General features: G+C 40.9%; 1 protein-coding gene across 1 annotated transcript; it reads right to left on the bottom strand.

Moving 5' to 3' along the window:
* Positions 1-2862: 2862 nt before the first annotated feature.
* Positions 2863-12249, bottom strand: LOC135538579 (uncharacterized). The gene is made up of 5 exons (XM_064964468.1): positions 12115-12249; positions 11609-11779; positions 8902-9143; positions 5984-6295; positions 2863-3545 (listed from the first exon to the last, which is right to left on the bottom strand). Exons 1-5 carry the CDS (start codon positions 12247-12249, stop codon positions 2981-2983), a joined length of 1425 nt encoding a protein of 474 aa, XP_064820540.1. The 3' UTR covers positions 2863-2980.
* Between the last annotated feature and the right edge of the window lie 821 nt (positions 12250-13070).

Here is a 13070-nt window from a genome sequence, read left to right as displayed (position 1 = left end):
ACACAAACTATCTAGGTCAAACAGGGGAGAGGCATTGTGCAGCGAGGTGTTGCCGCAATCTGTTTTTTAAACCAGGTTTGTTGTTTATTTGAGCAATATGAGATGGAAGGAAGTTCCATGCAATAAGGGCACTATATAGAACTGTACACTTTCTTGAATTTACACTGGATTTGGGGACTGTGAAAAGACCCCTGGTGGCATGTCTGGTGGGATAAGTGTGTGTGTCAGAGCTGTGTGTAAGTTGACTATGCAAACAATTTGGAATTTTCAACACGTTAATGTTTGTTATAAAAAGAAGAAGTGATGCAGTCAGTCTCTCCTCAACTCTCAGCCAAGAGAGACTGGCAGCATAGCATTTATATCAGCCCTCTGATTACAATTAAGAGCAAGACGTGCCGCTCTGTTCTGGGCCAGCTGCAGCTTAACTAGGTCTTTCCTTGTAGCACTGGATCACACGACTGGATAATAATCAAGATTAGACAAAACGAGAGCCTGCAGAGCATCTCTTTTTTACGGACAGACCTCTCCCCATCTTTACAGTCATCTGTATGTTTTGACCATGACCGTTTACAATCTAAGGTTACGCCCCAAAAAATGTTGTCTCTGACAAATAGGTTTATGATAGCATTTCATATCATCATGTTTTCATATTTTCTACATAGTCTATCGGTAAATAGCCCACCCAATTTTACCTACCTCATCCCCATACTGTTTATATTTATTTACTTTTCTGCTCTTTTGCACACCAATATCTCTACCTGTACATGACCATCTGATCATTTATCATTCCAGTGTTAATCTACAAAACTTGTTAATTGTTTACTCCGTGTGTAACTCTTTGTTGTCTGTTCACACTGCTAAGCTTTATCTTGACCAGGTCGCAGTTGCAAATGAGAACTTGTTCTCAACTAGCCTACCTGGTTAAATAAAGGTGAAATATATTTTTTTTAAATGTACATGATCTTGTATGTTTTTTGTATCTGATAGCTGAGGAAGTAAGCTTTTTGCTAATATAAGTCATGACTAGTTCCTCCTTGCCATGAAGGATGAATCAAGGTTTCCCAGGACCAAATAAAGCCTTTTTTCAGAATGTGTTTCTGTTCTTCTCCTTATTAATGAGATAAGAGGAAAAGTCAGACTCAAAGCAAGGGTTTAGTGAGAGGAAAAACAGTACAGAACGTAAACAGTGTAGTACTTATTCTGATCTTGTTCTGTCAACTCTAATTCAGTACACCATTTGTGACGTCCTAAGATAAGTTTACCAACCCTCTAATTTAGAAAGAACAATGTATATTACTGATGGTGATGATGATGGTGATAATGATGGTGATGAAGATGATGATGATGGTAATGATGATGGTGATGATGATGATGATTATGATGATAATGATGATTGTGATGATGATGATGATGATGATGATGATGATGATGATGGTAATAATGATGGTGATGATGATGATGATGATGATGATGATGATGATGATGATGATGATGATGATGATGATGAAGAATCCAAGATCAGTTTCCTTTCAGACAATGTATTTTGATCATCATTTTGACATGTAGGGATGGGATGGATGGTACTTCCATTCCCAGATCTCCCATGTTGTTTATAATATAGGACAACCCCCCAAAATCAAGTGAAATCAACACAATAGTCTTTCATCCTCGTTATAATAACCTGTAATCATGATACAGGTGCAAAGAGACAAACACATACTGTTGGTTTCGGAATTCAATGTTTATTACATTAGAAAATGAAGTATAGCTTTACAGAAGCACAAGCATAAAAGCATTACAGTGGTTTAACATCGTCTATCCATAACAGGGTGTTGAAGGTTTACGTTGGATACATGTAACATTGATCTTAGATATGATGATCTGTGTATATATATTCCTGTACAAATATACATGTCCTGAATGTAAGAAATGTGATAGGATAGAGGCTGAAATATTTGCGTTTGCATTGCTTATAGCAGTCACGTCAAAAAAAAAAGATTATGTATATACATTTTCTTAGATCATGATTTGTATGATTCAATTGGGGGATATTTTTACTGGAATTCTGAAATGATGATGGTTAGATGAATGTCCTACTCTCTGGCAGAATGGCACCACTACAAAATTCTGTCAACTTTCCCAAAATTCCCATTTTTTTGAATATCCCCAGGTTTGCTGGATTTCCCGTGCTTTTCTTCTAGTATTTCTGGAAAACCTGGGAATTTTGGGGAAGTTACCAGAATTTTGCAACCTGGGGAAATTAGCCATCATCAGCCCTCTGATTACAATGAAGAGCAAAACGTGCAGCTCTGTTCTGGGCCAGCTGCAGCTTAACAAGGTCTTTCCTTGTAGCACTGGATCACACGACTGGATAATAATCCAGACACAACGAGAGCCTGCAGGCACAGAGAAAGACACATTCTGCACAGGAAGCAGGTGAGGGGAGGATGAATCATAATAACAGCTGAAATAGAAACGATGTGTTTGAAACCATGACATGTATTTAGCTCCAGCCAGCCAAATTCACATCCTCCCTACCAGGCCATCTGTTATGATTCGGCATCTTCACCCACATTTACATTCACGGTCATCACATCGTCCTGAATATTGATCTCACACTTTTCACCATAGAAGCCCTCATTGCATTCACAAATTGTCAAAGAGGTGTCTAGTATTCTCTTGCATAGGCCATTTCCACAGTCAGTGTTGCCAGAGCAGGGGTCAAGTTGTCTAATCTGGTTATCACTTTTTACATAGACTGAAAAGAAGCCCCAGTGACAGTCATTTCTGATTAGCGCATCTGGAGTTTCAGAAAACCCATCTTTTTTTGTTGAAATATGGATAGCTGCAATTTGAGTCATAGCCAACTTGTATGAAGAAGGACCATACCTGCTGTATTTATATGAACATTCAGGAAGTTTGTTCAGCACTTCAGGCTTTGAACACTCTATGTTTTTCACACAGTTAGAAGCGTATTCTTTTATAGTATTTCCAATAAATGGTTGCCTTTCTCTGAGAAGCTCACAGCAACAATGAACTTCTCAAGAGAAATCTTGGTGAAACATAACATGTCATGGCTACTGGCATCTTCCTTTTTGTACACAGCAACTATCCAGTCATACCAGAAGTACTTTTTATTCAAAAACTCTCTAACTTTGGTAGCTAGTGGGGTCATTTCTAAGAATTCGGATGTGCCAATCACTTTCACATCGTTCTTCATGTACTGTTCAAAGTTCTCAATGCATTTCAGCACTGTTTGTGTGTGAGCTTGGGTAACGTTGTAAAACTGAATAATTGACTGCTTGGCCTTGGCCTCTGTGTTGAAGTCCTTCAGCTTGTAATAGACGAGATTCAGCTGCAGGCCCTTCCACATCAGACCTCTAAAATATGTGCTGTATGTCTTCACCTTTTCAACTTCACCACTGAATTTTGTTACTGTGAGCTCCAGGAGGTTTTTGGAGAGTGAAGGCTGGTCTCCCGTCAGGTATTTGTAGAAATTGGTGACACTGTTCTCAGTTGCTGTGTTCTCATAGAACTGGGTAAACCTCAGAATCAGAATCATAAAACAATTGTCAGGCAACAAACCTTATTAGGAATTTTACTTGTGTGTTATTTCAACAGTTGGAAGTTAGTTTAGTTTAGTTTAAAAGAAAGAAAGAAAGAAAGAAAGAAAGAAAGAAAGAAAAAACTTGATGTGGTTACTGAAATAGCTGTATCTTTTTATTGGTAGAATATATATCTGTTCTGATTGCTGATTTGAATAGCAGCGAAATAGACAAATATTGCATAACCTACTTTTTTGGCAATTTTGGGAGGAAAGTGGTCAAAATTGCATTTGTTTCTAAAAGTTGAGTGAAAAAGTAGTTGATGTGGTTACGGAAATAGCTGTATCTTTTCATTGGTAGAAAATGTCTGTTCTGATTTCTTACACTAGTTTTCGTCTAATGGGTCATTCTTGAATTGCAGTGGCATTTGAGCATGACATCTTGTAAGTGTATTTGGGTACATCTTTCCATCTACATCAACTACTATGGCACTTAATGAACTGTTTTGATATTTTTGATGTGTTTCCTATTATGATGACACTGTGCTGCAAATAGAAGTAGCAACGGCAATGATGGTAACACCAATTACACATTTTAGGTAATTAAGGATTTTCTTAAGTGAAGGCCACCGATGCTCAATAAATAGGATCAGATGTAGGGTCTTAATTTGATAACCCTGTTGCAAGATAACTTTTCTGCAATACTTTACCTGTAGTGTATTTGAGATTTTAAAGGGATTCTTAAGTTTGTAATTTCCACTTTGACATTTCAGACTTGATTTTCCAGTACGAAAAATCTAGCAACCTCTACAAAAATATAAATTAAATATTATCCACATAATTATTCACATTTCCTTTTACTGCTGGATTATTTTCCATTTGTAGCAAACTGGATCAAATTAAGATACCACATCTGTAAGTACACTGTACATACAAAAGTATGTGGACGTCGCTTCAAATGAGTGGATTCAGCTATTTCAGCCACACCCATTGCTGACAGGTGTATAACATCGAGGACACAGCCATGCAATCTCCATACGCAAACATTTGCAGTAGAATTGCCTTACTGGAGAGCTCAGATACTTTCAATGTTGCACCGTCATAGTATACCAGATTTCCAAGTCAGTTCGTGAAATTTCTGCCCTGCTAGTGCTGCCCCAGTGAACTGTAAGTGCTGTTATTGTTAAGTGGAAACGCCTAGGAGCAAAACGTCTCAGCTGCCAAGTGGTAGGCCACACAAGCTCACAGAATGTGACCGCCGAGTGCTGAAAATCATCTGTCCTCGGTTGCAACACTCACTACCGAGATCCAAACTGGCTCTGGAAGCAACATCAACACAATAGCTTCATGAAACGGGTTTCCATGGCTGAGCAGCCACACAAGCCTGAGATCACCATGCCAAGCGTCGGTCGGAGTGGTGTAAAGCTCACCATTGGACTCTGGAGCAGTGGAAACGTGTTTTCTGGAGTGATCAGTCAGGCTTCACCCTCTTGCAGTCAATGAACAAATCTGAGTTTTAGCGGAAGAGAAGAGAACGCTACCTGCTCCAATGCGTAGTGCCAACTGTAAAGTTTTGTGGAGATGGAATAATGGTCTGGAGCTGTTTTTCATGGTTCGGGCTAGGCCCCTTAGTTCCAGCATAGGAAATCTTAACACTACAGCATACAATCATATTCTAGATGATTCTGTGCTTTCAACTTTGTGGCAACAGTTTGGGAAAGGCCCTTTCCTGTTTCTGCATGACAAAATATATTGAGGACAATGCCCCCATGCACAAAGCGAGGTCCATACAGATATGGTTTGTTGAGATCGGTGTAGAAGAACTTGACTGGCCAGCACAGAGCACAGAGCACAGATCTCAACCCCATCGAACACCTTTGGGATGAATTGAATCGCTGACTGAGCCAGGCCTAATCGCCCAACATCCGTGCCCAACATCAGTGCCCGACTTCACTAATGCTCTTGTGGCTGAATGGAAGCAAGTACCCAGAGCAATGTTCCAACATCTAGTGGAAAGCCTTTCCAGAAGAGTGGAGGTTGTTATAGCAGCAAAGGGGGACCAACTCCATATTAATGCCCATGATTTTGGATTGGGATGTTTAATGAGCAGGTGTCCACATACTTTTGGTTATGTAGTGTATTTTAAACAATGCATAAACATAACGTTTTGCAGTATAAAGGACTTGCATTATGTTTTTTCATTGATAAACAGTTCAATATAAACAAAACAATTTATGATGTGTAACTATTAGTCATTTGTCAAGTTATTTTTGTTATGGGTGAAAATGCAAGGTAGGCAAATGCAACCTCAATTCTAGAAACATCTAACCTGTTGGGAAAATGGTCAAAATTCACAGTGGTTACAGAGGGTAGAACGTTGGATACCATCACTGATTTTTAAAGCAGTAACTACAATTAAAGTTGTAAACGGTTACATACTTCTCCACCAGTTGTCTCTTCTTGTCCTTGTCCTTGGCTGCCATGCTCTCCGTCAAGAAATCCGTGAACATGTCCCAGGAGTTGCTGATCTTAAGCTCGTCTTGAGAGTAGACACTGGTGTAGGCTACCCACTGGACTTCAGTTTTCAGAGAGTTGATTTGCAAAGTGATTGAGTCAAGCTTTCTGTTAACCTCTGCAAACTGAGTCTTCACCTCAGCTAACACTGGGTCATCTTGACCGACAAATGCCAGGGCAAAATTTACAGCAGCACCAGCAAAACCACCAAAGGCAGGGCCATAACGTGCCCGTGAACTTTAAGACTTTCTTAAGTACACTAGTCCAATCTGATGAATCCTTTGCCTCAACTATTATATTTACAATTTCCAAACTCTTTTCAAATAATTCAGTAGATTTCTCAACTCTTTCTCTTGTGTAGTATTCTATGTCTTCAATTGATACAGTGGTGCCAATTGAGGTTGCATATAACAGGAGTATCAGCAGTGCTGAAGATGCCATGACTGCAAATTAGAAGAAAAAGATATATGTATATTTACAGTGTTAAAGTTCAATAGCTTTTCCAGATGTATACATATTAATATCCAACAAGGGTTGGTAAAAACAAGCTTTGTGATTGGTTGAGATACTGCACGTTTTAAGCCGCGCTAAAAAGTTGTTTACAAAGGGTAGGCCTATGACGCAAAATAGGCTACTTTTTTATTGTTGGATCTGAGAAACCACATCCATTGTCCCATCAGCCCAGGCTGTATTTTCTTCTTCTCACCCCATAATGACAAAGTGAAAACATGTCTTTAGAAATGTTTGCAAATGTATTGGGTCAATACGTGTTAAATCACCTTTGGCATTGATTACAGCAGTCTTGTACAATATTTGCAGATTGTTATTTTTTTAATTCTTCAAGCTCTGTCAAATTGGTTGTTGACCATTGCTAGTCAGCCATTTTCAAGTCATGCCATAGATTTTCAAGCCAATTTAAGTCAAAACTGTGTCTAGGCCACTCAGGAACATTCGATGTCATCTTGGTAAGTAACTCCAGTGTATATTTGGCCTTATTTTAGGTTATTGTCTGCTGGTGGAAAGTAGACTGAACCAGGTTTTCCTCTAGGATTTTGCCTGTGTTTAGCTCTATTCAGTTTATTTTTATTCTCCCAAAATGTCTAGTCCTTGCCAATGACAAGCATACCCATAACATGATGCATCAACCATCATGCTTGAAAATATGAACAGTGGTACTCAGTGATGTGTTGTGTTGGATTTTCTCCAAATATAATGCCTTGTATTCAGGACATAAATGTAATTTATTTTCTTCTTTTCACTCTGTCATTTAGGTTAGTATTGTGGAGTAACTACAATGTTGTTGATTCAAAAGTCATCATTGGCCTTGTTGTGAATTTTTTAAGAAGCTATTTCTGTTTATTTGTTTTACCATTTTAATTTAAAACAAGCACAGTAAAGGTACCTCATTGTAACCCAGAAATGATTTTGATATTGAGATGAAAACAGCTGCATTGGAACTTTTAACTTGATCTTCACTGTAAAAATGCATCTAGACGTTATTTTCTCTTGCTTCTAGCCTAACACTTGCTTTGCTTGATTTGAACAAACGTTGCTATCTGCCTCTCCGACCTTTGCAACATAGTTAAAAATAATTTGATCTCCACCGGGCCATAGAGAATAAACGTGTCAGGACAAGACAGATAGTGTTTCTGAGACAGGTGAAATCATGCATCAGCATACTGTTTATGGATATAAAGACATGGCCATAGAATAACAGGTCAAACTAAACAAAATGCAGCTGGTTTGCTCTCTCTCCAGCTTCAGTTTGAAGTCATTGTGTTATCTACATTTAATTTAATGTAATAAATAACCCATTGTAGAAAAGCAATTGTACACACAAAGGTTATGCGATACAAATGTTTTGCACAGCTGTGCTGATCTACTGTACTCGCTTCACCTCATACCTATGACCACAGCATAGCTATGCTAAAAAATGGTGTCACATGCCCTCTTGTGTACAATTTATTTTATATACATATACTGTAACGACCCTGGGTTTATAAGCACGGATATCCACTCTGCCGCTTGAGAATGCTTTGGGGCACAGTCGACAGCTTGCTGGACTTGGGCTAGAAGGTTGACGGCTCGAGACCTACTCCTGCCTGTTTCATGACAATGCATATTAATAAGTGATTAGTCATTTTATTAAAATAATAATTTATAGACCTACCTGAAATTCCAAAGGTAAGCAAAAGTTCAGGTCTTGAGGTGAAGAGATGTGTCTCTACCAAATGTTTAGGCTGTTTCAGCCTCACATTTGACAACCCCTTTATAGCCACCAAACTAATTTTCTTCATAAACAAACCCTGTAACCGTTTTTTTAACAAATAAAAGAGGGTTTATTGGCCTTTAAATATTTATACCCAACAAACATCCCCCCCTCCATGTGATCTCCCTACCCACTTCATCATAAAATATTTAATGTGCTTGCTGAAAGCAAGACTAATCTCTATTACTCTTCTGCTCCCTGTAGTGCTTACACACAGCTATAATCACCAAACCAACTTTCAAATGTGCAGATGACACCATCTTAGATTTCTTGATAAAATATTTTTTCTATACATAGCAAAGTTCACAGAGACAACACTTAAAGCATTTTCTTTTTAAATTGATTTATTTATTTATTTTACCACATTTTCTCCCCAATTTCTTGGTATCCAATTGTTTTAGTAGCTACTATCTTGTCTCATCGCTACAACTCCCGTACAGACTCGGGAGAGACGAAGGCTGAAAGTTAGGGATCCTCCGATACACAACCCAACCAAGCCGCACTGCTTCTTAACACAGCGCGCATCCAACCCGGAAACCACCAGCACCAATGTGTCGGAGGAAACACCGTGCACCTGGCAACCTTGGTTGGTGTGCGCTGCGCCCGGCCCGCCACAGGGGTCGCTGGTGTGCGATTAGCCCTCCCTAAACGAACAACGCTGGGCCAATTGTGCGTCGCCCCACGGACCTCCCGGTCACGGCCGGTTGCGGCAGAGCCTGGGCACGAACCCAGGGTCTCTGGTGGCACAGCTGGCGCTGCAGTACAGCGCCCTTCTGCGCCACCTGGGAGGCCCCCACTTAAAGCATTTTCAAGTGGCTGATGAGAAATCAAAGCAGGGGAGTATGAAGGGAATGCTATCACAGCATACTGAGGACGTTACATACCATTCTGACGGTGGAAATAAAGGCGAAACTAATCAATTTTACGCAAAATGATGCTCGAGGACATAAATAGATAATGTACACGTGATCAACCTGAGAGAAAGATTAGAAAACAACAACACTTACCTGACTGCTCCCATCCCTGGCTGGACAGCCAATACAGACAATGATGGTACACAGGATTGGCCAGCGACACAATCACTTGCTAATCCCAGAGTCCTCATTGTGAAATGCAATACTTCATAGACAAGATTATTGTGGAAGCAAGGAAATCCCTATGTAGATGCCTGCTCTCACTGTCTGGTTTGCAGTTGACTCCAGTGATCATACCTACAAGCATCGAGACCCTGCTACTCGATCATGAACCGGGTGAGGGGCTTTGGCTACCAGGCTTTACTGCTGTACCCGGCAATCATCAAGCTGATGCATGGAGCTGAACAATGTCTTTTCACGACACAAACCTAAGTAGTGAAGTTTGTTTGCTCTCTGGAGGAAGAAGGCCGTGAACAGCTCGCTTGACTGCTGGTAAGACCGACATAAGCTTGCTTAGCTAGCTAACTTTGTTTACAAACAAGGGCTATGGGTCTAGTGCTGGCACTTGGGACTGTGAAAAATAAACCCGGAACCATGAACCAGAAACTGGGGCTGCTGCAGGTGCTGGTTCGGGATCTGGGTCTGTAAAAGGAAGGAAGGGCAACCTGAGGAGCAAGCCAAAACACAAGGGATCCCCAGGCCCAGAGGTCAAAGGTGGTACTCCCCTGAGGCCTGCTCGCTCTGGGTCCCTATTCCATGCCTCATCTTGTGGTCTGGTGCTGGGACTGAGTTCGGTGCGGGTGTTGGATCTACAGAGGGGAGGAAGGACAAACTGAGAACAAGCAGAAACACCCAGAGGTCAGAATGCTACTCCCCTGTAGCTTGCTTGCTCCCGGACGTAAGTCTAGATCTTTGGTCCTTCTTCCGTGCCTCTGGTGTGGTGAATTGTTCCCGGTTCTGGTCCGGTTCTGGTTCTGTGAGAACCGTTGCTATAAAGGAAGGAAGAGGGGCAGAGAGGAGAATGTCCATTGGCCTGGGCTGGTGCTGGAGGAGGCGATGTGACGGCCAAGATTAGGAGGCAGGAGGCTGGAAGCCGGAGGGGAACATACAGGGCCCAGACCCACCTGGCCCACCTGGGGTTGATCATTTTGTTGCATATTTTAGTGGAGGTAATTTGTGTTGTTGGGTGGTTCTGTTCACAGGTTGCAATGAGAGGCTCCTCAGAGGAGGAAAGGGGAGGACCATCCTCCTCAGTGAAATTCATGACATTTTTTATTGTAAAACATTTTTTTAAATCCATTTTAGATAAAACTATATAAATTATTCAAGTCACAAAATAATTTATTAAAATACACTGTTTTACAAATGAAAGTCAACAGCACTCTGTAGCGTAGCACCATGGGTGTAACTGGAGAACAGCTAGCTTCTGTCCTCATCTGGGTCGTTGACTTCAATACAAAACCTAAGGGGCACAAATGGTTCTCACCCCTTCCATAGACTTACACAATAATTAAGATAACTCCCGAAGTTTGTCCTCCAACAAATCAGAGGTCTTTCAGCAAAAACTGACATGTTGTTATTAGCTATCTTGACTAATTATTTTTTACTTATTTTATTTCACCTATATTTAACCAGGTAAGCTAGTTGAGAACAAGTTCTCATTTACAACTGCGACCTGGCCAAGATAAAGCAAAGCAGTGCGACACAAACAACAAGAGTTACACATGGAATAAAAAGGTGTACAGTCAATAACACAATATAAAAAAAAAGTGTATATTCAGTGTGTGCAAATGGTGTGAGGAGGTAAGGCAAAACAATAGGCCATAGTTAATAAGTAGTTACAATTTAGCAAGTTAACACTGGAGTGATAGATGAGCGGATGATGATGTGCAAGTAGAAATACTGGTGTGCAAAGAGTGAAAAAAATAAAAATAATATGGGGATGAGGTAGGTAGATTGGGTGGAATATTTACAGACGGGCTATGCACTAATGGAGGCAAGCGGGGATAAACATACCTGCATTTGTCCCATAGAAAACCTCTTTTGCAACTGTTGTACTAATTATGCACACTAGATCAGCTAGATGCAGGCAAGAGAGTGCAATGTGGTATTGAATGTGTCACTGTCCATCCATGTTACTGTCTGTTACCTCAAATGTTTTGAGTATCATGTAGTAGCCTAGTCAAGTTTGTTTGCTAGCATTGGGTTTGGGTTCTGGGGTGGTCTTCTTCTCTGGTCTCTTGTTGGTCTGGTGGTGGCGCTCCCGTTAACTAAGTTTTGTCCAGTTGGAGTTATTAGTCATCTGAGTACAGGAGTTGTGAGGCAGGGTTCTTCTGGTTTGTATGGCCTCTATCGAAACCAGCACACCTTTGACAAGGGTTTGGAGTGGGATGGAGAGTGTCTAGGAAAGGGATTTGTTGGGGGGCAGATGTGGAGGGGCTGTGCAGGGGTGGGGACTGTTTCAAGAGACATCTTGGGTTGTGCCTGATGGAAGGTCTGGGTCTGGTTCTGGGACTGGTACTGGGTCTTCTTTGTTGTCTGGTGGGGGTGAGGGTTGGTTGGGTTGGATTTGGATTAATTAGGTTTGGGAGTGGCATTGACCCTTGCCCTGCCGGCAGGAACCGGGGTAGGTTCTGAAGAAGGGCCCCCTTTCCCGCACAGGTTGCAGGGTCATCTGGAGGCTCTGTCTGAGGTGGGATTGCTATCTTTACAGATCTTGCAGATGATGGCTGTGCAAACTGTGGCCAGATGACCCAGTTGGCTGCAGTTCCTGCACAGTTTGCGCATGCTCTAGTAGTGGACGAAGCCTGTTGTTTCCCAGTGTGATGGTGTTGGGGTGGTGTTGGACTCCGCCCACTCTGAATGGGTCTTACCTGGATCGGCCATTTCCGTACACCAGTACTGACGTTATCTTTGTCCAGGACCCTCTTAGCTGCTGACTTGAGGTTGGTGAACCTGCTTAGCCTCTCTGGGAAATGTGGGACAGTAGCGTCCCACCCCGCCAACATCCAGTGAAAGTGCAGGGCGCCAAATTCAAAACAACAAAAATCTCATAATTAAAATTCCTCAAGCATACAAGTTTTTTACCACATTTTAAAGATAAAATTCTCGTTAATTCAGCCGCAGTGTATGATTTCAAAAAGGCTTTACAGCGAAAGCACCACAAACGATTATGTTAGGTCGCCACCAAATCACAGAATAACACAGCCATTTTTCCAGCCAAAGAAAGTAGTCACAAAAAGCAGAAATTGAGATAAACCTTTGATGATCTTCATCAGATGACACTCATAGGACTTCATGTTACACAATACATGTATGTTTTATTCGATAAAGTGCATATTCATATCCAAAAATCTCATTTTACATTAGCGTGTTATGTTCAGTAGTTCCAAAACATGCAATGATTTTGCAGAGAGCCACATCAATTTACAGAAATACTCATAATAAACATTGATAAAAAGTACATCTATTATACATGGAACTTTAGATAAACTTCTCCTTAATGCAACTGCTGTGTCAGATTTCAAAAAAACTTCACAGAAAAAGCATACCATACAATAATCTGAGTACAGCGCTCAGAGACCAAAACAGCCAAAGAGATATCTGCCATGTTGTGGAGTCAAAATTAGTCAGAAATAGCATTATAAATATTCACTTACCTTTGATGATCTTCATCCGAATGCACTCCCAGGAATCCCAGTTCCACAATAAATGTTTGATTTGTTCGCAACAGTTCATCATTTATGTCTAAATACCTCCTTTTGTTAGGGCGTTTGGTAAACAAATCCAAACACACGTGCAAGTCCAGCCAAAAGTCGGACGAAACATC

Source organism: Oncorhynchus masou, unplaced genomic scaffold (genome assembly GCF_036934945.1).
Source record: "Oncorhynchus masou masou isolate Uvic2021 unplaced genomic scaffold, UVic_Omas_1.1 unplaced_scaffold_986, whole genome shotgun sequence".
Lineage (NCBI taxonomy): Eukaryota > Metazoa > Chordata > Actinopteri > Salmoniformes > Salmonidae > Oncorhynchus > Oncorhynchus masou.
This window is presented reverse-complemented; position numbering and strand designations above follow the sequence as displayed.